This window comes from Lates calcarifer, linkage group LG1 (genome assembly GCF_001640805.2).
Source record: "Lates calcarifer isolate ASB-BC8 linkage group LG1, TLL_Latcal_v3, whole genome shotgun sequence".
NCBI classification, from domain to species: Eukaryota; Metazoa; Chordata; class Actinopteri; family Centropomidae; genus Lates; species Lates calcarifer.
Window position 1 is genome coordinate 9,738,201 of NC_066833.1, and position 25,231 is coordinate 9,763,431.

Below are 25,231 nucleotides of genomic sequence, written 5' to 3' on the forward strand. Positions count from 1 at the left end.
ATAAACTGTACATTTTCAGCTTATCTGTGAAATATAGAACAGGAAGATGATTTGTTGTGTTCATATTTTTCAGCAGTGAAGTGTTGTCGCTGCTGCCTTGAAGGTAACACTAAAAATCTGCAATATCTCCTTTTAGCAACATCCACTCTGTGTTCCACAGCAAGGCCCACCTGTCACACAGCGCCCTGGAAAAATCTATGATGGGACAGTAATAGAGATTTTACCTGAGGCCTGTCTAGCACCTATGAAATATTTCAGCTCTGATATCATCTCATCTGTACACTAATTCAATATCCTCTGGAACTGTCAGCCCCGGGAAGTGCCTAAATAAAAAGTCTATCTAATCTTCAAGGTTGGACAGTGAAACCTGCTCATATGAAAACGTTGGTGACTCTGAAATGAAGCACACAGCCTGATAACATCCTCTGAATGGAATGAAATAAAATGCACGAGGGAGCAAAATGCACAGCTACCATGAAGTAACATAAGAACATGCCTCTCTTATTCCTCTCGTCTGTTCCTGACCACTCCTACTAGGAATAAAAAGCAGAGGAGTCGAAGAAGGAAAACTATCTTTGTTCTGTTGCTATGCAGCGTTTGAATCATCATTAACCCACCTTGCCAATAAACTTCCAAGTTAGATATGATTTATTCCTGCGAGAAACAACACCCCTTTTCTGAATAATGCAACACCTGTCAACATGATTTCTAGCTTTTGCAAAGGGAAACAGTGTGAGCTATAAGAGAACAGCTGATATAGTTGAATGGGTACAAAAATTCTGATGTTCTTTTATCTTTTTTGATGAATGACCAATTTGCCTTGATTCTGTTTTTGTTTTGTATCTGAAGACAACGGGATGTCCAAGAGTTTTTACATCTCCAGGCAACATGCAACATGTAGTGTTCAGACAAAAGCATCTAGATATAGTAAAACTGAATGCAGTCTAAAATAAATGGAGAGATCTCTGACGATTTTCTCGGTAACCATTCAACCAAAAAACTCGGCATTAAACCCATAAAGTTTGAAGTTGATCGGCTGAGCAGTTGTCAAGAAAATCGAAATACAGACAGACAGAGACTCCTGCATTTATAATTCGATGTATAACTGCAAGAAAATAGATGTTCAAAACTGGGCAGTGAGTCTAATGCAAATAGATTTACAGTAACGGATGGAGGAATCTACAATTGATGTTATATGGAAAACAACAAAAAAAAGAGGAACAGTGTTGCATGGCTTTGACTTGGCACCGCTTCTGCTTTGTAACGCTGACACTGTCCAAAAAAAAGGAGGCACAGCCATTAAAAGACACTTTTATCCACCTCAAGCTCTGCTCAAAAGAATGTTGTGGAATTGCAAAGACTATCTAGAATGAGATAATAACCATTTTAGATCTCTCATGATTACTATTGATTTTTTATGATGACTGAAGTGGAGGCATGGGCTGTTGCCTTATTCTGAAGTGGCATTTTTCCCTCTGGGCTCACCATATAATAAGTAATAAACAAATAGTGTGAATTAAAACCATTTTGACACTTATTTTAAAAGCTAAATTAAATGAACAAGGTTATTAGTAAGGCCAACGGATGAGAGACACAGACAAAAAGCCTGATTTGATTGTGTTTCAATGGGTCAAACAATTGGCTAAGGGTGTCTGACTGATGAGCTATGATTCTTGTTTCTCATAGATTTCATCCATGTGATTTTGGCACATTCTTTAAGAGGACAATGTAAGAAGAGGGTTATTTTTGGATTCAGTCTGCCGGAGGGAAGCTATTCATTAGCACACTGAAGGGACAACAATGTCCTAATGCATGTATTATGTGTGTTAATGTAGATTTTATGCAGGTACAGATGGCTTCAATGAGGGACACAAACTGACCACAGCTGATATAGATGGAGTACAATCTGTGTGAGGGAAAAAAAATCACCTTAAGAAAGTATATTTCTACTGACATACACCAGTGTTTAAGACACATTACATCTTTGTATTCTTTTACTGACTATTATTATGTTATTACTGGGTGAAACCATGAGTCTGTCAGTAAACAATACGTCAGTCATCTCCTCCATAAGCTGTAGAGGGTGATTTGTTTCTCCCTTCCTCAGCTCATCAGAGGGGGCAGGGGTGTGGTGAGCTGCATGGTTAAAAGGAAGCAGGTTCATTGAAATAAGTCTTTTAAATTGATTTTCCCCCATTTTATCTGCAAATGTGCATGCAATATTAGATAAATGACATTAAAGCAGGAAGCAAATAGTGGAAAAAAAGTGGAGGAAAATGAAGTTGAGGTGTGAAGGCTGTGAGGGGAGATCAGTGGATCTTGAGCAGCTCCCAGTGGCTGATCTGACGACAATAGCCTGGGTAAAATCATCACATTCTTTTGTGATTTTTGGACTTGGAGAGCCCATAGCCTGCCTTTTTGATTACACTGTTGTTTGGTATTATGGAGTTGAGATGATTCCAATTTCATGCACTGCTGACCAATGTTATGGACGAGGTGAAGGAAAGTGTTATTTGTCAGATTTTGATGCAGTATACGCCTATGCAGGGGGGTGGGGGGAGTGTTTTTCCTGTCACTGGCCTACATGGTATGGTGAATTAGAATCATTAGCTTTAAAAACATTGGATACAAAAGCGCAAATCATACTTTTACTTTTCCCGTTTCATTATCTTTAAATATTAGTACATGCAGTCCTTTCCTCTCATTAGTTAAAAGTAAAATATTTTAAATTATTAATGAGGTTTGTTTCTACAATCATTTAGACTAAAAACTGCGGCTGAAAAGTAAAGTAACGTTGCAATGTCCTAGGGAGCAAGTAGATTTGACATTCCCATTATTATTGTTTGGATTCATCATGTATCATCAGTGATATCTAACGACAAAAGGTGACAACCCTACTTTTTACTTAGGTGCAATCCCAACCCCCGAGATTCCCTAAAACATATGGACATTATAGTTTACATTGTAGGTTTTGTTGGATTAGACTAGTTGTTGTATTTTTATGAATTCTATTAATTAACTATTGTGTTCAAATGACCTCTGGGGATCCTTTAGGGGAGTAGCCACCTCCTGTAGATGACTGGCAGAATTATTAGGGGGAAAAAGCACTAAATTATGTTTGCAGAGTACTTTAAGCAGTTCCTCCGTTCACTGCTGAGTCAGATGGCAAAGACAAGGTCAATGAGCATACTACACATAATTACAAGTGACTGTTTTAATAGAGAATATGTTTTAGGATATTCTCAGGATGATGGAAGTTAGTTTTAGGTTTCTGTTTTTGGCTCTAATATTCATTCAAGTTAACATTTTGTGCCGTTAAATGTGCTCATATGTCTTCCTTACACTATAAAGAGAAAAACTGATTTCCTCTCCAAACAGTAGGAGCTGTTTGTGTGGAAACAGGGTTGAGAACCCTTGTATCCTGTCATTACCTGTATTTCATATCACTGTCGTGAAATAGTAAGCAGTAGTAAGAAGTGAAACAGGTATCTGTTTATTAATCTTCAGTATCCTGAGACTACATAATCAATTAAAGGCAGAAAATGCCAACATCAAATTATTAGCTTATTTACTTTCTAATTAAATTCAAACAGCGGGTAACAAAGAAAAATCTTTCCTGACTGTCTAAGCCCATTAAGGTAACCGAGCAGCTGTGTGGAGGCTCACCAGTTAAATACAAAATACAAAAAACAAATACTCAGCAGTATTGTTATACACATAAAGAAAATCTAGTGATAAAGTTTAATTATATGGGTGCATACACATCAATATTAGCTAAATTGCATGTGCTATAGTACATTAACACAACACAATAACACAAAAGAATCCATGTTAGAAAGAGAGACACCAGGACCAGTATTTTAAATGTTGTCTGGTCTTTCCATCTTAAATGATTTTGATAAGACAAAACAAATATTGATAGTCCCTGTTGAGTTTATCTGTAGGGTTAATTGTATCTTAACATGAAAAATTCTGAGTCTATGTCTATGGCATAATGAGAGAGTAGTAGAAAGTATGAGAATGATTTCCCAGCATGCATAGAGTGTACACTGAGTTAACTTCACTGAACTTAACAAAAGCTTGAGAAACAGGGCCATATTTTCCTGAAACTGGGTGAGCACAAAAGAAAGTGTAAAAGTTACTGTGCTAACATTTGTGCCAACATGCTCCATAACTGTGCACACAACTCACAGCAGACCAGACAGTATGCATGCACATCTCTGTACTGTGTAGGCTCCCTGTCCCTTGGTGACCTCATTTTCTTTGTGGCTCAGTACAGCCCTGCCCCTTCCAGACAAAATCCATAATTTCTATTTGATGGTGCAGTCAGCCCGGGCTTTCTGGAGGACACTGCCTGAAATTGATGTGTCTCATTTCAGGTCTACTGAGGACGCCAATTACCCTTTGGAAACTCTTTGAGGAGGCTGGTGCAACACTCACTTTTTATCCTCGTTCTGTTGTTTTTGTCTTGCTCTCTATCTTTTCCCGACTGATTCCCTCCTCTCTCTGCACCGTCTTTCCAGGCCTAGCTCTGTCTAAATACTCTTTTCTGCCTCTACTGCATTATTCTGTCTTTTACTTCTTTTACACTGTCATACAAGTCTCAGCTGCATAATGATTTTGGTCTGATAACAGTGGACAACCTTATATTTTTATGAGTACATTGTAATATACTGGGCCCGAGCTGTGTACTTGAGTTCAGATCTGTATTTGCAGAGCTACAGGACTTCTGACTGTGCTACAAGTTAGGAGATAAAAAGACAGAGAGGGAAGAGATTCAGTCTCAGATTTACTCTATTGCCTCTGAATATTAACTGACCAGCATCAGTGAATGTGTGGTTCAGCTACAGAGGATCATTATCACTCCAATCAAACAGAAATTATTAGAACACAACAACTACTCTGTAGTAAATGGCTCCGTATGGTCAATATATCGATTGGACGGTTGTATGTGTTCCTGTTCAACCAAGATTTAATTAGCTGAAACAAAACCTATTAAAAAGATCCTGTACAGGGCAACCTGAGAAGAGCCCATTCCACATGGGTGTAAAAATGCTCTGAGCAGCAAGTCCATGGATCGACTACTGGCCAGCAGAAAAAAAACTAAACAAAAACATGTACATGCTAGTGTATGTGGGGTATTTATTTTCTACATGAGTGACAACTCCTGTCTAAGGACATGTAGAGACGGTTATAACAGAGTTGCACACCGTACAACCTACCAAGATTTTTTAAAGACTTTTTTTCCACTTAGAACACTAAACATGATCAAGGGTGGCTTTACTGTTCTGGCCAACTACTGTTTCCTGGTCTTTGGAGCCCAGTGATTTCACTATGACTCCTAAAGACAAAGGTCAGCCAACAGGCAGAGAGTTCTTTGTATTAAAGATGGTCTCCTTAATCATTCTTTCATCCTGTTGTAATAATAATGAAATCAAACAACTCACCAGGGAAACTTGCTTCATGGTGTCCCTCCAGGTTTTGTCAACGGTTGTGAAACGGCGTCCCTCCTCAGGCATCTGAGTCATGATGTCTGGGGAGCTGAATATGGGCTCAAGGTAAAGCCAGGTGGACTGCACCTTTAACCATTCATCCAGGATCTCCTGGAGGAGAAGCAACTTGCCCTCCCATTCCCTAGAGGAGAAAATGATAATGTGTGGAGTGGGATCTACTTTTAACATGTCAAGAAGGTTAAACATTTAAATAACTCAGTAGCTACTGAAAATAACTACTCATTCAGCTTAATGTCACAGATGTTAAGGGTGTATGGGAACCCTAGATGTGTGTTTGTATTTTGCATTTGATGCCAGATATCCTGTGCTTTGTGGTTAGTACCAGCAGCTGGCTTTATCCTCACTGCGGTAACATCTTCTCCCACCCACCAAGCTAGATAATGGCATTACAAAGTTTTCATGTGATATTACAAAAAAAGGTCATCAGAAACTTAGCATTACAGTAACTGCTTTAGCATCCTGCCCAATAATACATAATACATTTAAAAAGCTGCAGGGGATCCTGTGTCAAACTGTGCTTGGCAGAAACATAATATTGCAACAATCGCACAAATTAGAGGATGAGGAATTTTTTATGATTTGCTGAACTCAGAGGGAGATAAAAAGTGAAAAGTAATGAATGAATTATGCAGTATGCTCAATTGAAATCATTGTTTTCTAAGTATCACAGAGAATATTTGAATTATAGTTCCAAGACAAACAAACAATTCAGGTCTTCAGAAAGAGGTACTGTTGATTCATTGTTCCACAAATTTAAATGCTCCAGCTCAGACACCATGGGAGACCGACTGTCACTCACCTCTGTAGAGTGGGGTAGAATACTGAAAGGCTCTTTAGCAATTTTTAAATTAATAGACTTTTTATTACCCCATTAAAAAATTAAGGTCCTCTGGTGCCTGGTGGCACAGTTGTGGGTAAGTAGGTACTTTACTACATATGCTGTGGCATTTATATAATTCACTGTCAGTCTATGAATATACATTTATTTATTTATTTGCTCTAGTTTACTACTTGTTCAGTGATACAGTTATTGTAAAAAACAAATTATGGAACAAGTTAACTTTAGAGGTTAGGGTCTTTTAGTTGCTATATAATCTAAATATATTTCAATGATTTGCTCTCCCAAACGAGTGGAGCAAAATGAGCAAAGCTAATCTTATTTCTTACCGTATCTCCACCTCAAAAGGCTTAATGAAGGGTGAGCCCCTCATGGTTTGTGTCTTCACAATATGATCGTCCAGAAGCATCTGGATTTCGTCCACAGAGGACAGGATGGAGGTGCCCGTCTCTCGGTAGGCCAGGAGGCTGAACTCCATGTCGCCCCACTCACCAGCCATTTTCTCCATGGCCTTTTCCAGGGAGTACTCCTTGCTGGCTGCCTCACTGATTCCCTCAAAGCTGGTCAGGTGCTGCTCCAGGCGCATGGACAGGAACTGAGCCACACAGGCCTGATCGTCAGCCTGGCTGCAGGGAGACGCCAGCGATCTCGGACATGGCATCCCAGTGGCGGTCACGCAGGCCTGGGTTACACAGCACCTATGAAGAAAGCAAAAGTAGCTATGATTCAAATAATCAAAGCCATTTTGACTTCTGTACATAATAAATGATACTGTTAGGGTCTTACCTGCACCATAGGAATGTGCTCCTTGAAGTCCTCCACCTTAGCCTTCATAGTGGTGGCTATGCTCAGGGCTTTGGGAACTTCAGAGAAGCCTTTCTCCAGCTTGTACAGAGTGCGCCAGTAGTTACCAACATCTCCTTCTACCTAGATGGGTGGAGTTTAAATTACAAAGACACTGTAAATAACTTAAATGGCTAGAAATATTCATACTGTATATATATGGACTGAGGACAGAGGTCAGTCAGAAGACAAAATGGCTACCATAAGAAAAAGAGAGTTGTCTTGCTTTAACATAACAGTATACTCAGAAACGTGGACAAGCATGTCTCTGTCTTCAACAAGAGATATCTCACTTCACACAAATGCTAGGTGGAAGCCCATAAATGAGTGTGTAGGTATTTGTGTGTGAGTATGTGAAAGAAGCAGCTTTTAAATTAGCAGTAGTGTTACTGTTGATGAAACCAGAATAACTGAAGATTTCTGCATATTAACAGATTAAATTAAGAGGGAGAGAGTTTTCAAAGCTTTCAAAAAATACAGCGTTTCAAACAAAGAATAATCTCCAGATTCCTCTGTTACCACTGACAATCACCACTTATCTATGGGAACACACACCCACCATGAGGACACTAACTCTTTTTTACTGCAGAACAGTTTCACCCTTCTTTACACAGGTTGACAGCACCCAGTCATTCACTGCTTAGAGAACTTAATGATGAGCTACACTAACAGAAATGCGTGTTTTGAAATCAGTGAAGTGTGAGAAGTGATGGGAGGCAGCTTTTTCACACTTAGTTTTCTTCCTGAGCTGCCTCTGAAGGGCTCACACTTTCACAGTGCTAAATATGCTATCCCTATAGAAATACTGTTACAGACTTTGACAATTCATGTGGCAGTTCATTAGCAGCCTAATTAAACTAGGTTTAATTAATAGGCATGCACAACAGAAACATTCCCAGTATATTTTCAGTATTTCTGATTGAATATGATTTTGAAAAACAAACATAACAGGACTTTAAATGGCTTCTGTAGTTTCTCCAGCATCCACATCTATATATAACTCATTCAAACTTTAAAGTACATTCAACGGCACAAAGCAGCACTGGAGCTGTAACAAAGATAAAGTGATGTCATTGTCAAGCAGCTTCATATTCATACAGTGTTTGTTGTGAACTCAAGATAAAGTCATTTTTCCACTGCTCGTACCTTGTCTGGGTTCACACCAGTGAGTGGCCCGTGGAGCCACTGCTCATACTGGTTTTGGAAATCAGTGGCTGTCTCATAGAGACGCAGGAAAGGTGTGAGCTTATCCTGGATCTTCTTACGCTCTGGGTACTGGGAAACAGACCAGCCGTAGGCCTCCTCCTCTAGATTGAAATCATTAATCTTCCCAGAGTGGTAAAATGGTTGGAAGAGCAGGAAGGATAGAGCGAGGAAAGAAGTAAAGAAATAAAAAGAAAAGATAGATGGATAAATGAGTGTCAGTGTATGGATGACAAACACCTGATGAAGACTGTTACAGCTCCTGTGAGTGAACATTACTACAGCCAATGCTGCCATCTAGAGGTTAAATACTTAAAAGCACATACTGTAATCCAGTGCAACAATACACTGGAGAAGGAATGTAAAATAAAATCAAATACTCAGCTTTGATCACACCACACAATGGGATCTCACAAACTATGGTCATTGCTATACATTAGAGATTACTTCCACTGTTTCTCGAGTCATATATTTTTGAGTAATAAAGTCCTGCTGTACCTTATCTGAGGCTAACTCCAGTTTAGCATTAAGGGCCTGGGCTTTCTTCAAGTACTTGCTGAGATCTGTCAGCTCACCGAAGGTGGTAAACTCCTCCACCTGTGCACTGTAGCTCTCCAACTCTTCCACAAAGCGCTCACGGCACATCTGGAATGAACACACACACACAGGAACACACACTTTGTTTTCTAGCAATTAACTTTTTTCCCCCACTTTACCTTGACATTAACTATTTAATCAGACAGTTCTACAGTTTGGATGCAAAGATATCCAGTACATTCAGCAGAGAGCAGTAATTCAATAGAAAACAATAGATTAGGAGAAACACAGACCTTGAGGGCACTCTGATATTGCTCTCTCTTTTCAGTCATGATGTGTTGGTGCTCTCTGAAGATGGATGGCATGCGCTTAAACCACTGGATGGTCTCTGTGTTGAGCTTCATCTCCAGTGGTGAGAGGGTGACAAAGTCCATCAGGAAACACAGCTGTGTGTTGGAGTCTGCCAGTCTTTGCTCCAACATGGGCATCTCTGTGGTCTCCACCTTATTCATGTAGGCCTGGATGGGAGCACAGGGTGATACAATCCGGTGTCGTATTTCATTTAAACAGCGACAATAGTTTATAATAGAAGGGTGAAATGAAAGATAGCATAAAATGAAAAATGTTCAGGCTTTCTGTAGCATAAGGTTTATATTGGCCCGACAGCCTTTAACAAAAAGCATCCTGCACCAAAAGAAAAGATTTTAAAAAATGCTAAATAAGTTACCTTAAGCTCCATCAGTTTCTGTGTGTCAGGTGGGGTGCTCAGTGCCTTCTCTGCAATCTTCTCAAATTCATTACAGAGCCTGTGAGAGGGAGGGCATTAATTCAGTGATATATACAAAGGGTCTCACAGATGTACAATCTTATTATGGCACAGCTTGGAGCTAAAAAGCACCACTGGGATAAAGCAGCTAACTCTGGGTCTGAAAACAAAAACAGTACCAATAGATGTCCCCTGTGACCTGCACGCTGGGCCTCATGCAAGGACATTTCTGTAGTCTTGTACTAAAATGCCTCACAGAAAATAATCAGAGAATTTTAGGACAAATGTTCAAAGTCAGATTTACCAAACTCTGTTGTACAAACTTTTCACAAATCACTCCTTTTAGACTGATGAATACCACCTGTTCATGAAGAGAAGTGCATCCATCAGATTTGATAATTAGTGTAATCAACCCCTATAACTTCACACATTCAGCAGAGTCAGTAGTTGTATTAGAGCACCCAAAACATTCAGAAAATGCTAACAGTAAATCTGTCAGAGGTGTGTCATTGGAAACTGCTGTTCATCCCTGTCAGCTTTAAAAAAATGATAACTAGCTTCAGCTGGCATTTTGAAATGTTTTCATGTTTTCATTGAACTGACTTCTTGTTGATTTCCTGATGATCCTGGAGCATGCGTGTGATCAGTTTCTGCTGTAGCTCCTGAGCACGCTTGATAAGAGACTGGATCAGCTTATGGGACTGGATCTCAAACATACCGAGACGTACAACCTAAAACCCACAGCAAAGGTCAGGGACACAATAAATATATATCAAGAAAATGCCCTGTGACATATGTAGAAGACAGCAAATTTTCAATTAAGCAGTGAGTTGTACTCACAGTCAGCATCAAGATTTACAGACTGTTGCTTTTGAGATTTGAAAATAGTTGTTGTTGTTTACACACACATTATAATGTTTGTCTCATTTTTGGTGACTACCACCTTGCTGATCAAGTACCTTGCATGATGTGAACTGGATCTGGTCAGCCAGCTGCTGATAGTGAATCACCTCCATCATGATTTCCTGGAAGGAGTGTTGCTCACTGAGGAACTCCTCCACATCTTCCTCCGCCTGCCTGGACACCAGTGTGACGTATTTATCATACTCATGGACATACTCCTTGGGCTTGACGCACTCGGCCCAGAACACCCTGTGCTACCTCCTCCTGCTGGGCCTCAAGGATCTCCGGCAGGATGATGGGCTTTAGGGTGCTGCCAAATTGGGAGCCTGGCTGGGAAGGTATTAAGTAGAGTTTACATGGGGTTTTTGTTCAGGGGTAAAAGAAGACAATATAGGTAGTTCTTCATAGATGTCACAGACACACACACTTTTCTTACCCACTCAGGGAACAGTTTGGTTTCCAGTCGAGGCACCATGCTGATCGACCTGAGCATGAACTCATAGACATTAATGAAGGCCTCCTCATACAGTTTGAAGTCCGGTTCAAACTTGATCTCCCTGTCCTCCAGGATCAGATGCAGCACAAAGCCTGAGTGCTCATAGGCTCGCTCTGATTGCTACAATGGTGGAGAACAAACCAAAGCAAGGAAAAAGAATGAATCAAGAAATTAACCTTAAAACTGTCTGCCTATTCATCTAATTAAGAGTCTGAAGTTTTTAAGCTTTCCTCTACCAGGTCTTGGGAAATCAGGCTTGTATAGTCCCTCATTGAGTCTATTGCAAGGCTCTGCAGCTGGGAGGTCATCAGTGCAGCCACACAGTTGAAGAAAGACGATAGCTTGGCCATGTTGCTAGGGGCAGGCACCAGCTTGCGTCTAAACCCCTGGTAGTAAATGTTTTGCACTTCAGGAATCCAACTGATATAGAAAACAGATGGATTAAGATTATATTCAGGGACTGTGTTGGTATGTACTCAGCATACGTGCAAATGTCAGATAGTCATAACACAAAATAACCCATAACCTAACTGTTGGATTAGTGTTGTTGATCTACACCGACTTCTAATGTAGCTAATGTTAGTCACATATGTTAATGTACTCAAATATATGATTCACAAAACACACCTGGGTATGTGGAAGAGAACATGTGCTGTATTAGCTGATATAATAGCTTCTGATGCCTACCAACAATATTAATCCAAAACAGCCATATTTCACTTAAAGCTGTATTTGCTTATATTATCCTGAGCAACAGAAATATAATCTAGAAATTTTTAGATTGCTTTTGTTTTTCAAAAATGACATTATGTTTCTTTTTGTATATAAATATTCCTCAGCTCTGCTCAATGCACATTTATTAAATCTGTTCATCAATCCCACAATTATTACAAGAAATATTTATTCTAACTGCTGTTTAACAAAGAACAGATTTCTTGGTGTTAAATGAGGATGTGGACTCACTTTTTGAAGAGGATTCCTCTGGCATTATCAACATGTCTGGTGACAATTTGCTGGAACGCAGACAGCTCCATGGACTCCTCTCTGCTGTGAAACTCCTGTACATCGATTAGACGGACATCTCTGCAAGGAGGTCATCCAACAGGGTAAGATGATGATATGGTTGATAGCTGAGCATTTGCAAATACTGCTTCGGAGCTTATAAATACTGTAAAGGGTCTGGGGCAGTCCCCAAAAGTAACCTGAAGACTGATTTTGCATTTATTTAGTATATTTCCAGTAGAATGTCTTCTCCACAGTATAAATGTATGCCTTGCATCACTTCTCTGGCACTGTATGTGCTCATTGTCTTCATACCATGAGAATCACTTATTTTTGTTACATGTTGTGCTCCTGACTTGTGATAAAAGTATTAAAAAGATAACATGATGAAAAATATTTTAAGAAGTAAAAATCAAACATTTGATTGTTTTTTATTTAGTTAAAATAGTAAACTTGATGAAGCTAAGGTGGGATGTACTTTCAATCGAAGTTTAAAAAGGAAAGATACCATAGCAAACTTACTTGTAAGAGACATGCCAAAGATACAGCACTTGTAGCATAGTCGGGTTGATAGAGTGAAGATTATCTCTCATCCTCTTTCGGGCATGGACAAAGGATTTGTTCCATGGTTTTGGCAAAACCTCCACTCTGACAGTGAGAGATAACAGAGGGACTATAAAGAAGAGGCTGTATACCTCTCACAAGGTAAAGGTGCAACATTCTGCATAACATCCCGCTGACTTACTCAAGTCTGTGAGGGGGCAGATCTTTCACTTTGTCCTCATCACTTTCTCTTGAATCTCTGAATGTGTATTTCACTGCAATCAACAAAGAATGTCAAAGCAAACAATATTTTAGCAGAAAATTCTTATGATTTGCAAATATCCAGTCTCCACAGATTTTGGGGTGAATAAAATAAATACAGATTGCGGTCTTGACGCTGAGCAAGTAGTCCTCCCTGATCTCATTGACCAGCAGCTCCAGTGGTGCGTTCAGGCTCCTCAGGTGGCAGGGGACCAATGACAGAATATTCGTCAGCCAAAAGTCCTCGAGAGGAGACACATTCTCCAGATCTATCCCGTTCTGGATGTAGTAGTTATATTTCTGACAGGACAGAACATCATAAACCATTTTCAGTAATGGTACTCTAACCTACTGCACATACTGCCTGAGCTTAGTGCAGGCAAGAATTCCAATAATATGTAATAATATATATTTGTAAGTGAAGATAAAGATTGCACTCAGAAAGAAACTTACTGTACCTAGCAACTGCAACCACTGAGACCAACAAAACAAAACAATGATAAAGGCTATATCAAGTGTCTTGAAAAGATTATCTCAAAGACGGCTGGGTACAGTGTGTTCCTTTTGGAAACATGACAAATAATGTGATATAATACATATATTTCAACCAGTGGGCACTGCACTTTTACCATTTCACTGTCACTCTGTGGTGTAAACTGGAGAGAGCTGCCATCCTCCCCCTCCTGCTGACTAAAAAGAACAGGAAAAATGATTGACATATACAGTGTTTACTACCCTAAGCAGTGTAATGTAGCAGCTGTTTAGTAGCTATGGTTTACAGTACAAAATGGCCATTAAACATGTCATTTTATCTAAGTGCTTAGTTAGTCATGTCCTTCCTGTGCTGCCAAGACATATAAAGGAAACAGAACTGGCATGACAGACAGATTACAAAGCTTAAAAGATTATAAAAATGGTGCAACTCACCATATGAATTTAATCAGAGTTTCACGGAGAGTCTTGTGTTTTTTATTGAGTTTTGTGCGGGTGCTGCTGCAGTGCTTGGACATCCCAGGGATCTGCACTGTCTTTCTGCTCTGCAACAGGTTTTGGCGTCTGCCATAACTTGTACTTGTCCACTGACTGTCACCTCACTCAGCACATCTCCTACAGCACACAATTAGCAAACAAAAATATAAACAAATGCAGCAGCATTTAGGAATATAAGCCTCTTGGCACACAGCGGCACACGTGCAATATCTTGTGTAATATTCTGTATGGCTCTTGTTTTTCTTTCTTCTTGATTTCATTTGTCCCGTTTAATTTTATTTTAACTCATATTTGGTGTTGGTTTGCTGTAACAAAGCAATTCCCTGTCAAGGATCAATAAAGTACTATTCTATTCTATTCTATCATACTCTATTACTTTGGTATGAAACCAATATTTTTTTCCAGAGTGAAAAATGTTATTTTAATTTAAAAAGTGAACCCACTTTGTACAGCTTCTTCAGCTCCTTGAGGTTTCTGTTTAACTGGGGGACACGGCGAAAATGAAGGTTTGGTTTCCATCCACGGCCGTTTTCTGTGAACCTGGACAACGAACTTAAACATTAGTTTGGTGTTTACATGAACACGTTAGATGCATTTGGATTAAATACAAATATGCAACCTAAAAAACCTAAAGAAATGGCTATGTAAAAGACACCAACGTCGACATTTGACCGTAAGATAACTGAAAAGGTTAACTTGGTGTAATGTCCGGTAAGTGGCACAGTCAGTTAAAAGTTTTAGGTTTAAGACATTTTCCAGCCTACATAACGTAACGTTTGCTCATTTAGCGCTTATTTAACTTACCTGTTGTGGGTTTTGTGGTAAGAAAGCTACACTGTTCGTAATATTTGCGTTTTTCCGCGCTAAACTCATATTTGTGCAATGTTATCATACGCTAACGTTCGCTCTTTAACAAACCTCTGTGTCGTTGCTAGGGCCGTTGCTAAGTAAGCAACAGCGAGCTCGTGAACTCCTTAGCACCGGCAAGTATGGCGTTCCGTTAGTGCCAAAATATGTGACATGCGCACATAACATTTGTCAGGCAAATGTTAGTAAATAAACAAATAATGGTAAAAAAATAAATTAATAAAAGTGTGCTGGATTTAGTAAATAAGGTTATATGTGTGGAAAATAAAAAATAAACAGTGACTGGGTTAAAAACAAAAGCCTCCAGTAATTTAGAAAGATCAGGAAGTATTTGTTACAACTCTGAGAAAATGATTTTTATAGAGTTGTTGCTGTAACCTTAATTGATTTGTTTGTTTTTTAAAGATACATGGAGGTACTTGATTGTCTGTTTCAGTTTATGTGTACAGAGTGAAGGTTTTAAAGTTGTCTGTAAGGTAGAGCAAGGTAAATAACCAGAGCCAGAGTTTATATATATATCTATAATGAGGCAGTGAATCAGCAATAATGTAACTTTTTGGCTACTGACAGTGAAAACAAGCTACAAATACAATACTGGCATTTTCACTTTTTAATTGGGCATGGCAGATGTCTCGGCAAACAGTTGCCTTCTTACACAATCAGCAGATAAGGGGAAACATTTTTTCCTGGAGTAGTGCATCCACCTGATTAATGCAATTTAAATGTTTTACTTTGAACCCACTCCATCAGTTTGTGAGGAAAAAAGGTTTATCAGCTTAATGCTCCACTAAATTCCCCAGCTGATGTCTAATTGTGGCCGTCTGGTGCTGAGCAGGTAGTGTACAGTGGATTTATTCACTGTATGTTCATCAGAAATTCAGCTCACACAATAAAACTGTATAGATGTCGGACGGGAAAAAAATGAAACTAATGTTAAGCATAATTAACTTTGCTCAATTATATCTCCATTTGTGCTCAAAGCTGATTATAGCAGCAAACAGCCAATGCGGGGCAATGATCCAATGAACAGGAACACCAGTTGGAACCTCGATGTCATCAGCTGAAATAACACAGAACACAATTATATTTATATTGCAATATAAAAGCGGCATTAATTTAACCAAGTGTGTATATAAAGAATGTATAAGCCATGCATACCTGTAATGCTGATTTGTGTCTCTCTGGTCTGGTTGATGGTCTCCTGTTGGACTCTACAGATGAAGATGTTGCTGTGTCTCTTCTCCACCATCATTTCACTGGTGACATTATAGAAGTCATCAGGACTTCTGACAGTCTCTGTAGGTCGAGGAGGGAGGTGGTTTCCATCACTGTCTGGCCAAAATAAATCAGGCTCTGGATACCAGCCTTTAGACTCACAGAGTCACGTCACTGCTGACTCAGTCAATAGCCACTATGGCAGGTGAAGAAACAGAACGTCTTACTTATTTGAAATTAAATTTCTAGCAATTAGACTATTTTTTGCTAGTTACATGTTGCAAATGCCCCAAAAGTAGTTTTATTTATTGGAGATGAGGATAGAACTCTTTCTGGACAACAGTCTGTTATACTGAGTGTAATAATATGACACAGATCAGATCCTTGGAAATATGCTGTGACAGGTCTACCTATTCAATCGTTTGATTTTAGAGAAAGGGTCTCCTTTCTTTCTTATCCCACTTGTAAAAGTCGGTCACATATTAGTAGACAATGCCACACGTGGAGGCAACAGATTTGGTGATAATCCATAACTCTCTGGCCTTCTTATCTTTGGACTTTGTGATTATGTTGAATTTATTCTCAGAAGACAGAAAAATATTTATAGTTATAGTTTTAGCAAACAGACTAGACCAGTTTAAAGCCATATGTAAAACTTGGGGGCTGTAACTATAGGTAGCATTTTAGCAATGACTAGATTTAGGCATCTTGGACAACAAGAAATTCTATAACTTCAACAAGCTAAACCACTGGACTTTGTTAGCATTTAAGCCATTGTATCAACTTTTCTCAGAATATGCACACTTTAATATAACCTACAGGATAGGAAGGGAGAGTGCTGAATAAATAGTCAAAATAGTAACATACATAAATGTTGTGATGAAACCAGCAGAGGACTACTTAGCAAAGAACTGCTGAACAAAATATTTCATACATGGAGTGCCCTCATTACAAATACAGATAATTACCTACATACTCTGTCCTCATGACGACAATAAACTTAATCAAGTTGTCCATGTTTGTGCAACTGCTATACAACCACTGTGCATTTCCCAAAGGCTATGTCTAAGAAAAAGTGTGTTTTGTTGTTGTCAATACAAAGGAAAAATGAACCAGGGAAACCAATCAATTAAGAAAATGAGCAATGATTTTACTTAGTATCAAACACAGGAGCATACATGTAATATAGATAACAGTACAGATTTTAAATGCAGTCATTATACATTATCTATGAGCTGAATATCCATTTAACATCAGTACAAATTTGGCAACAGTATCCAAAATTTGTTTTGTTTGCTCTTTCCCAAGATAAGTGTCCAGTTTGTGTTGTATAGAGTGTCTTGTGTGTCAAGTGTCTCGTCCTGTTGAGTGTCGGAGTAGTGTGTTAGTGTTGTTTTGAGTATTCTGTGCTGTGATCTGTTCTGTGTATTGATCCCCGCAAGGGAAAATCAAATTTGACAGCACAGGGGAATGTAGTTAACAAAAAATACATTTTGATAAATAAGTACACAGCAGAAAGAAAAAAAGGAATAAAACAGGACTAATGGATACAATAGATTTGTACATGTACAAGGCTGCTGTCACATCTGCAAAGGAAGTGGTTCCTAATTCAGCATTATTTTCAATGTGCTTTGTAAGATGTGAGTAGACCATTAAAGCAAACAACTTGAAATGGTTGACCCAGAGTCTTCACACCATCTACAAGTAGTAATGTTAAGCATGCTTTCTTTCATGCACATGCATTAACTAGGTTTTATATTGCCCTTATGCAGTTATCCTTGCCATATTCATCATGCCAATATCTTGATCTGGGATAACTACTGTTTGTTTGCTGTCAACATTAATTATGTGTTTTGGAGTAAGATAACAATAGCATACCATGGTCAGCTGATTCACAAAACCAGAGGGATCCTTGTCTGGTTTTGGAAACTGCACAACCACAGTACACAACTCAGTCTATACGCTTACTCATAGGGCTAGGTTTGTTCCAATTTCTTAAATACCTCTAAAAATCACTTAAACATTACAAGTACAACTTTAAGACAGAATCAGCAACAGGGTCTAAAATTTGCAATAACTACTTACAGCACAGACTTCCTCACACACAGAGAAGAAGGGGAAGGAGAAAAGCCTTGCCTTCTTATGAAATACGAGTCGACTCTGTTGACCTTGTTCTCTGTAGTGTTTAGATGTCATAGCTCTTTACCAAATTTGGAAAAAAATTAGCAAAAGTTTGCCTCAAATGTTAGATTCTGTGAGGATGTAGGGGTCTTAAAACTAGTTCTGAAGACATGCTGTTTAACTATGTTAAAAATCAAATAGATAGACTGACTTGTGGAGAGTGTGAAGATGAGTCTGTTGAACCATTTGTTGAGTGCTTGGCTTCTGTAGTGTTTATCATGGGGAAAAACTAATTTGACAGCACAGGGGAATTCAGTTATCAGAAAAATACATTTCCATAAATACCTATGGCAGAAGAACAAAAATACAGATATCAACAATCTTGATCATGTGTACACATGTATACATTAACACTTATTAACATGAACATTGTTCATTAATGGCCATAGTTTGGGTTTAATCAGTAACTGAGCTGTGCAAAAGGTGACAGACCACTTTGCAGAGGTTTGCCAGGTTTGTGGCATATTGCAGTACTCAGAGGTGGGGTCTGGAGGTCAAGGCTGTGTGCAGGGTTTGGTGAGCTCAGGTCAGGCCCCAACATCCCAGGCTTCCTCAAGGTTGGACATCTGAGTGCAAACAAAGAAAAAACAGTTAGTATAAAGCAAGCAAAGATTACAAAAGAACTGGATAACATATCTATAGAAGGAAAAAAAAAAAAAAAAAACACACACACACACCTGAAGACATCAATCCCATGGAACAGGAACAACAGCAACAGCAGCATCAGCATCATCAGCATCATCATCATCAGGGAGGGTCTGGTTCATCTTTGCCTCCTTCACAGCTGTCCAGGACACAACTTCGCTGGGTCACAGCATCCCACGTTGATTTTTCTGGAGCCACAGGAAACTGCTGAAACCACTGCAACCTCAATCACAATATGGCTTGGGCAACCTATAACTAACAAAAAAAAAAATACAATGAAGTGTATTCCTTTTCCTGTACTTTATTAAATCTAATAATGCCTCTGATTTCTTTGAGTGGAGTAACCAAATTCTGCAGGTACAAAAGTTATTTTGTTTAGACATTCCAATTGTACTGCAGTATACTAAATTTGTGGCCATATAGTCAAAGCACATTAGGGTAATATCAGCTGCTGATACTGTGAAGTATGTGACAGGACCAAATTGTCAGAATTAAACAAGGGTGTGAGTACCACAGCTAACCTTTTTGCTACAGAGGAGATTTTGGTGTCTCTCCTGGGGCCTCCTTGTGAATACTGGAGAAAATTCCATCATGTCCACTGCCTGGGTCATACTGGGCCAATTGAAACCTGCCACAATGGGCTAAAACCATCCTTATCCATTGGCTCTGACATTAACCAGAAACAATGCCATAATATTACCTAGATCTTGAATCTAAATGCACAGACTAATCTGCATTTCAACTCCCTCCACCCACACGTTTCCAACATTGGCTAACAGGTGTCTGTGTTGCCTATCATCTGTAACTTCCCAGATTCAACTATCTGAATAACACTTCAGACCATGATTGGCCAGCTTGGCGAGCTATTTGGAGACAAAGCTTAATACAGTGTCCTGGTTTGTTAAACAGTAAACAGCTATTACCCAGTTCTCTAGAAAAAGTTCCTCAGCTCTGGATTCTGTAGCATGCCTAAAGCTTCTCTCTCTACATTAACCCTAATAATCACACCACATTTTCCCCCAGGTCTCATTGTCCCTTCATGCAGCTTTCCAGCATTCACTGCTGCTGTTGTCACATCTATGAAAGGGAGCCATTTCCTAATTCAGCATTGTTTTTACATCCTTTGTAAGATGTGGTTGTAGACTACTGACAAAGCAGACTACTTGAAAGGCTTGGCCCTAAATTTACCCAAATGCTTCAGACTCTTCACATTATCTACACATGGTAATATTTAACAAGCTTTCTTGGATATACACTTTTATATTGCTGTTATGCAGTTATCTGTTGCACACATCTTGGAATAAGGTCTTAAGAGCATACCATGGTCAGCGGATTCACAAAAGCAGATGGATCCTTGTCTGGTTTTGGAAACTGCACAACCACAGCACACAAAACTCAGTAGGGGGTGCATTGGTCTATATGCTTACTTGTAAGGCTAGTTATTTCCCCCCAATTTCTTAAATACCCTAAAGTCACTTATACATTAAAAGTACAACTTCAAAACAATCAGCAACAGGGTCTACCAATAATTTTACTTAAAGCACAGAATTCCTCACACACAGAGAAGAAGGGGAAGGAGAAAAGCCTTACCTTCTTATGTGATACGAGTCGACTCTGTTGACCTTGTTCTCTGTAGTGTTAAGACATTCTAGCTCATCCCTGATTATGACTGCCAAATTTTGATATAAATATGTTTAATATGTAAAATATGGTTTGTTCCAACTGTTGCTGGTTCTGTCCAGGACGTGTGCACAAAGAGAGACCTTAGGATCTCACTGTGGAATTGTGCTGTCCAACTATGTCAGAAATCAAATGTGTAGATACTAACTTACGAGTAAGAAGAGGAGTCTGTTGAATTTGGACAAATCAAGGTTAAGCATTTCATGCCGTCTGCTTTGTCAATTGGCTACTGCCACATATTACCAAACATGTAAAAACAATGATGCCAAAGTAGGAAATGGCTCCCTCTGAAGGCGTGACATGAGCAGCAGTCAAAGAAAGAAAGAAATTCGACAAAAGGAAATCCTAGGAGGTAGAGCCTCCCACAATGGAAATCTTATTTCAGACAATTCCAACCTCATATAAGCTGTCAATTTTCACCCCTGTTAACAAGGGCAATACTTCTAACAAAAGTACTGTCCCTGCAGCATCTGGCTCTAATTCTATGCTGTTTCTACTTCAAGACAGCACCTGTATGAAGTTTGCATTTCAAGTATGTCAACACCAGGTAACTCAGTATAGCAAACTGTAAAATATGGTGATAAACTGTTACACTTGACACATCAGTTTGGTTTTCATAGCTATCGTTACTGTCAACCTCATCACCAATAGATTGAAAATTAAACACATACACCTAAATTGGGTGTCCAGTAGCTTCTTAAGAATCCTTGTAGGAGGTATCTGAGTTGTCTCTTTCTGCCAGGTTTACTCTCTCCCAGAGAACCCAAACGCGCTACTGCCCAGTAACTGTCAAGCAATAAACAGTTCCAAGGACAATCCCATGTACATACGGAAATGGCCAAAATATCCTGAGTCCATTGATGCCGCAGTTCTCGTCAGCGATTGATGCTACCGTATCCTAGAAATGTAACGATTTGCAGGGGTGGGATAAAATTCCCCTGCCGGGAGGCCTCCCAACATGACGCACAAATAAACACGGATACGAAACTATACCGCGCCAGACCTACTTGAACGCAAAAGGTTCTACTTGAGACTCCAGTTGAAATTAGACTTGGCAGAGTGAGACAAGCCAACCTTTAACTTCAAAATCCAATTAAATGTGAAGTACAGTAAACAAAAAACTGATGTCAAAACTTTGGTAGTGATGATCTTGACAGCAACACAACTACACTACTACACTACACCACTATTACTACTGGTGATATAGTAAATAGGAGTAGCAAATAAAACACTATTCTAAAATGCAATAAAGGAAATATTCAAAACATCACCAATTGGTCTTTATATCAATTTGGAATGAAACTATGAATGACCTAACTCTGAAAGTACAAGGTGAGCAAAGAGGAAAACCTGAAACCAATCAGAATTTTCTCCAGCAATCACAGAAACCCCAGACTATCAAAATGCCTGACTTCATACTTATAGACTGCATATGTGACCCTGAAGTTTAGGTGGTACATAGTACTAAAGGCGCATCATGGAAGGAAAAGATAGACAGACACAGACAATGAGAAACAGCCAAAAGAGACAAGCTAGAGATGGAGAAACAAAGACAAAGATAGACCCAACCAAAGCTAGAGACAAAGAAAGACAGACAAACATAGACAGCGTGGACCGAGACAGCACAGGCATGGTGAAACAAAAAAGCTGAAACAACAGAATTTAAAATAAAAATGACACCTTACTTTTCTTTGAAGCATCTCATCCAGTCATCCGGGTCATGGTATTTGCAAGTGCTTTACAAAGGCAAGTGGACAGAACTGAAGAAACCCTTTAAGGTGAAAAGTGTTCCAGTACCTCAAGCAAGTCCAGTTACCTTCATATAGCACTTAAACCCCCCCCCCTCAAAAAAAAAAAAAAAAAAAAAAAAAAAAACTTACTTTTGAAGAGCTACCTGAAATACAAGTAGCTGCACCAAAGGTGATCCATCGCTGATTGGACAGAGACAGAATAATAAATAATAATAATCATGGCATGTGCCATGTTCATCTACCAGACTTGTTTCTTCCTTACAGTTAATGGCCAATCTTTCTGTCCCGTGTGATCATGAGTTAAACTGAAGGTAATTGTTAGCCATTATATTAATGAGATTATTTATAATTGCATATTAATTTAACTATTGTCAATTATCTGTAAATGTTAATATTCTGTACTGCTTTAGAAGTAGAGGTTTCTGATCTGTCAGTCCAATAAAGCTAATTGACAGTCAGTCAAATGAAGCAATTTGACGTGTTGATCAGTCCATTAAAGCTAATCTGAATGTAAGTCCGTCAGACAGACAAAGACACAATAGACAAGGACAAAAAGACAGACAAGACAAGATAAAGACAGAGACACAGAAAGTCCAATAAAGCTAACGTCAGTCAGACACAGATGAAAAGACACAAATACACAAAGACAAAAGAGACAGACAAGATACAGACTGTACAATTAAAAAAAAAAAAAAAAAACAAAAAAAAAAAAAAAAAAAAGTTGAATGTCAGTCTGGTCAGACACAAAACAAAGAGACACAAACAGATAAGACAGACAAGAGAGAGACACAAAGACACACAGTATCAGTATGTATGCATGTTTGTGAGGCACGGAGGCCAAGACATAACAGGCTTATTGGAAAAAGACAGTGGATAGATTAAGTGTAAGGATCAGTGTGTGTGTATGTGTGTGTGATTGTGTGAGAGACAGGGAAAGAAAGGTTTGGCATGGCAGCCACAATTAAGCAAACTGGACTTACTTGTTTGTAGATTCACCAGGGAAAAAAAAAAAAAAAAAAAAAAAAAAAAAACACGACACCGATTATACAGACTAAGTCGGGTAGAAGAACGGATGGTCAGTCATCTTGGTTGGACATCATTTTGGATGGCAAAATTAAAAATAGGCAACCATAGCACTGTGGTTTTGCTGGACACAGCAGCCAAGGAAAACTCAGGGGCTAAATTTGAACAGGCAGACTGCCATGTTGAACTGATTAGAACGAGGAAATGATAGATCGTTAGATCGGCTCGGCGGCCGAGACAAAGTTGGTGAGGGACAGATGGATAAGAGATGGCACGGCGGCCCAAAAATAACAAAAAAAATAACAAACAAAGACGCAACCATAACTTTTTGTTGACCAATTGGGTGGGGGTTAAGTTGGATGGGTAAACGAGAAAATGACAGATCGGTAGATCGGCTCGGCGGCCGAGACAAAGTTGGTGAGGGATAGATGGATGAGAGATGGCACGGCGGCCCAAAAATAACAAAAAAAAATAACAAACAAAGACGCAACCATAATTATTTATGGATGGGCTGGACACAGTGGCCAAGGAAAACCACAGCGCATGGACGACGGACGCGCAGAAAAAATTTTGAAAAGACAAACAGTGATAGCACGGCGGCTATCAGAAACATGGACACAAAAGATGGACAGACTTAAGGCTTTGTTTCCAGGGAAAGGCACCTACACTATACAACATCACCTTAATAAAGCTACTCCTATCATCTACTGCAGCCCTATCAAATCACATACACAAACCCCCCTCCCAGTCATACATAGGAAAAAAAAAAAAAAAAAAAAAAAACTGACTCCAAACAGGTCACTTTTTTTTTTTAAAACCCACCCCACAAGACAATTTGTTAGTTTTATTTAGCAGAAGGGGTTTGATATAAACGACTGCAAAAATGGGTGGAAGACCCACTCCTGTAGTCGTGTATATCAAACCTCCCAGTACAATTAAAAGGCATGGCAGTTATTATTTAAACATCAGATGTTTTAATGATTAGGACAGGTGGATAAGGAGGGCTAAATTTGAATGGGTAGACTGCCATGTTTGACTCATAAACGAGAAAATGGATAGATCGTTAGATCGGCTCAGCGGCCGAGACAAAGTTGGTGAGGGATAGATGGGTAAGAGATGGCACGGCGGCCCACAAAAATAACAAACAAAGACGCAACCCTAACTTTTTGGTAGATGAATTTGGGGGGGGGGGATATATCATGTTGGATGGATTGAACGAGGAAATGGATAGATCGAGAGATTGGCTCGGCGGCCGGGACAAAGTTGGTGAGGGATAGATGGGTAAGAGATGGCACGGCGGCTCAAAAATAACAAAAAAAATAACAAACAAAGACGCAATCCTCTTCTTTTGTTGGATGAACAGCTTGTGCAGCTGCATTTATCACTGGAACAGGGTTATGGTTATGTAGGCTATGTTAGCTGCCAGAGTTGTCTAAGGTGGCATATGGTTAAAAACTAAATTTGTGTCCAAACAGTAATTTCATGGGTTTTTAAAATCTACTTTATTTCTAAATAGTGAAAATGATAAGCGATAATAAAGTGGAAGTATGTTTGTGTGATGATGCATTGACACAGAGACACACACACACAACCCTAATGGATTTTTATTACAGTCTAATAAAAACTTTAAAAAAAAAAAATCTAGAGTAGGGCTGAGGATATTTTAATTTCAAGGTAGTTGTGATTTTAGTGATAATTTTTAAGTTTTATTTTCACTGAAAAATTAAATTAAAAAAAAAAGTGATTTTGGTTGATTTCTGTACCATACAAGCATAACAGTTTGATTAAATGTTCAGCCCTACTATAGACAGACAGTTAAACAGGAAGGCACCATCCAACAACACAGACTTAAAGAATATAAAAATGGGACTCACCAATTGTAGATTTACCTAAAAAGAAAGGGGGTTAGTGTACAAATATTGACCCAAGCTTATTAGACAGAGGTAGAAATTAATAGTCATGGCACAGCACCAC

The 25,231-nt window shown here is 39.0% G+C and overlaps 1 protein-coding gene and 1 long non-coding RNA gene across 2 annotated transcripts in view; both read right to left on the reverse strand.

Moving 5' to 3' along the window:
• The window catches only part of dnah7 (dynein, axonemal, heavy chain 7), a 54,892-nt gene extending 40,062 nt beyond the window's left edge, over positions 1–14,830 (reverse strand). The window contains 21 exon segments of the mRNA XM_018682245.2: positions 5,448–5,634; positions 6,681–6,970; positions 6,972–7,049; positions 7,138–7,278; positions 8,341–8,520; positions 8,896–9,042; positions 9,228–9,452; positions 9,662–9,740; positions 10,304–10,431; positions 10,660–10,851; positions 10,853–10,933; positions 11,040–11,219; positions 11,336–11,519; positions 12,063–12,182; positions 12,624–12,749; positions 12,847–12,919; positions 13,025–13,205; positions 13,535–13,595; positions 13,833–14,012; positions 14,339–14,435; positions 14,700–14,830. Coding sequence (XP_018537761.1) covers positions 5,448–5,634; positions 6,681–6,970; positions 6,972–7,049; positions 7,138–7,278; positions 8,341–8,520; positions 8,896–9,042; positions 9,228–9,452; positions 9,662–9,740; positions 10,304–10,431; positions 10,660–10,851; positions 10,853–10,933; positions 11,040–11,219; positions 11,336–11,519; positions 12,063–12,182; positions 12,624–12,749; positions 12,847–12,919; positions 13,025–13,205; positions 13,535–13,595; positions 13,833–13,915 — 2,736 coding nt within the window. The 5' untranslated portion in view covers positions 13,916–14,012; positions 14,339–14,435; positions 14,700–14,830.
• A 2,292-nt stretch (positions 14,831–17,122) lies between these two features.
• On the reverse strand, positions 17,123–22,316 carry LOC127142366 (uncharacterized). Its single transcript, XR_007813030.1, has 2 exons — positions 18,836–22,316; positions 17,123–18,724 (listed from the first exon to the last, which is right to left on the reverse strand). It is a non-coding gene; the product is annotated as an uncharacterized LOC127142366 (long non-coding RNA).
• Between the last annotated feature and the right edge of the window lie 2,915 nt (positions 22,317–25,231).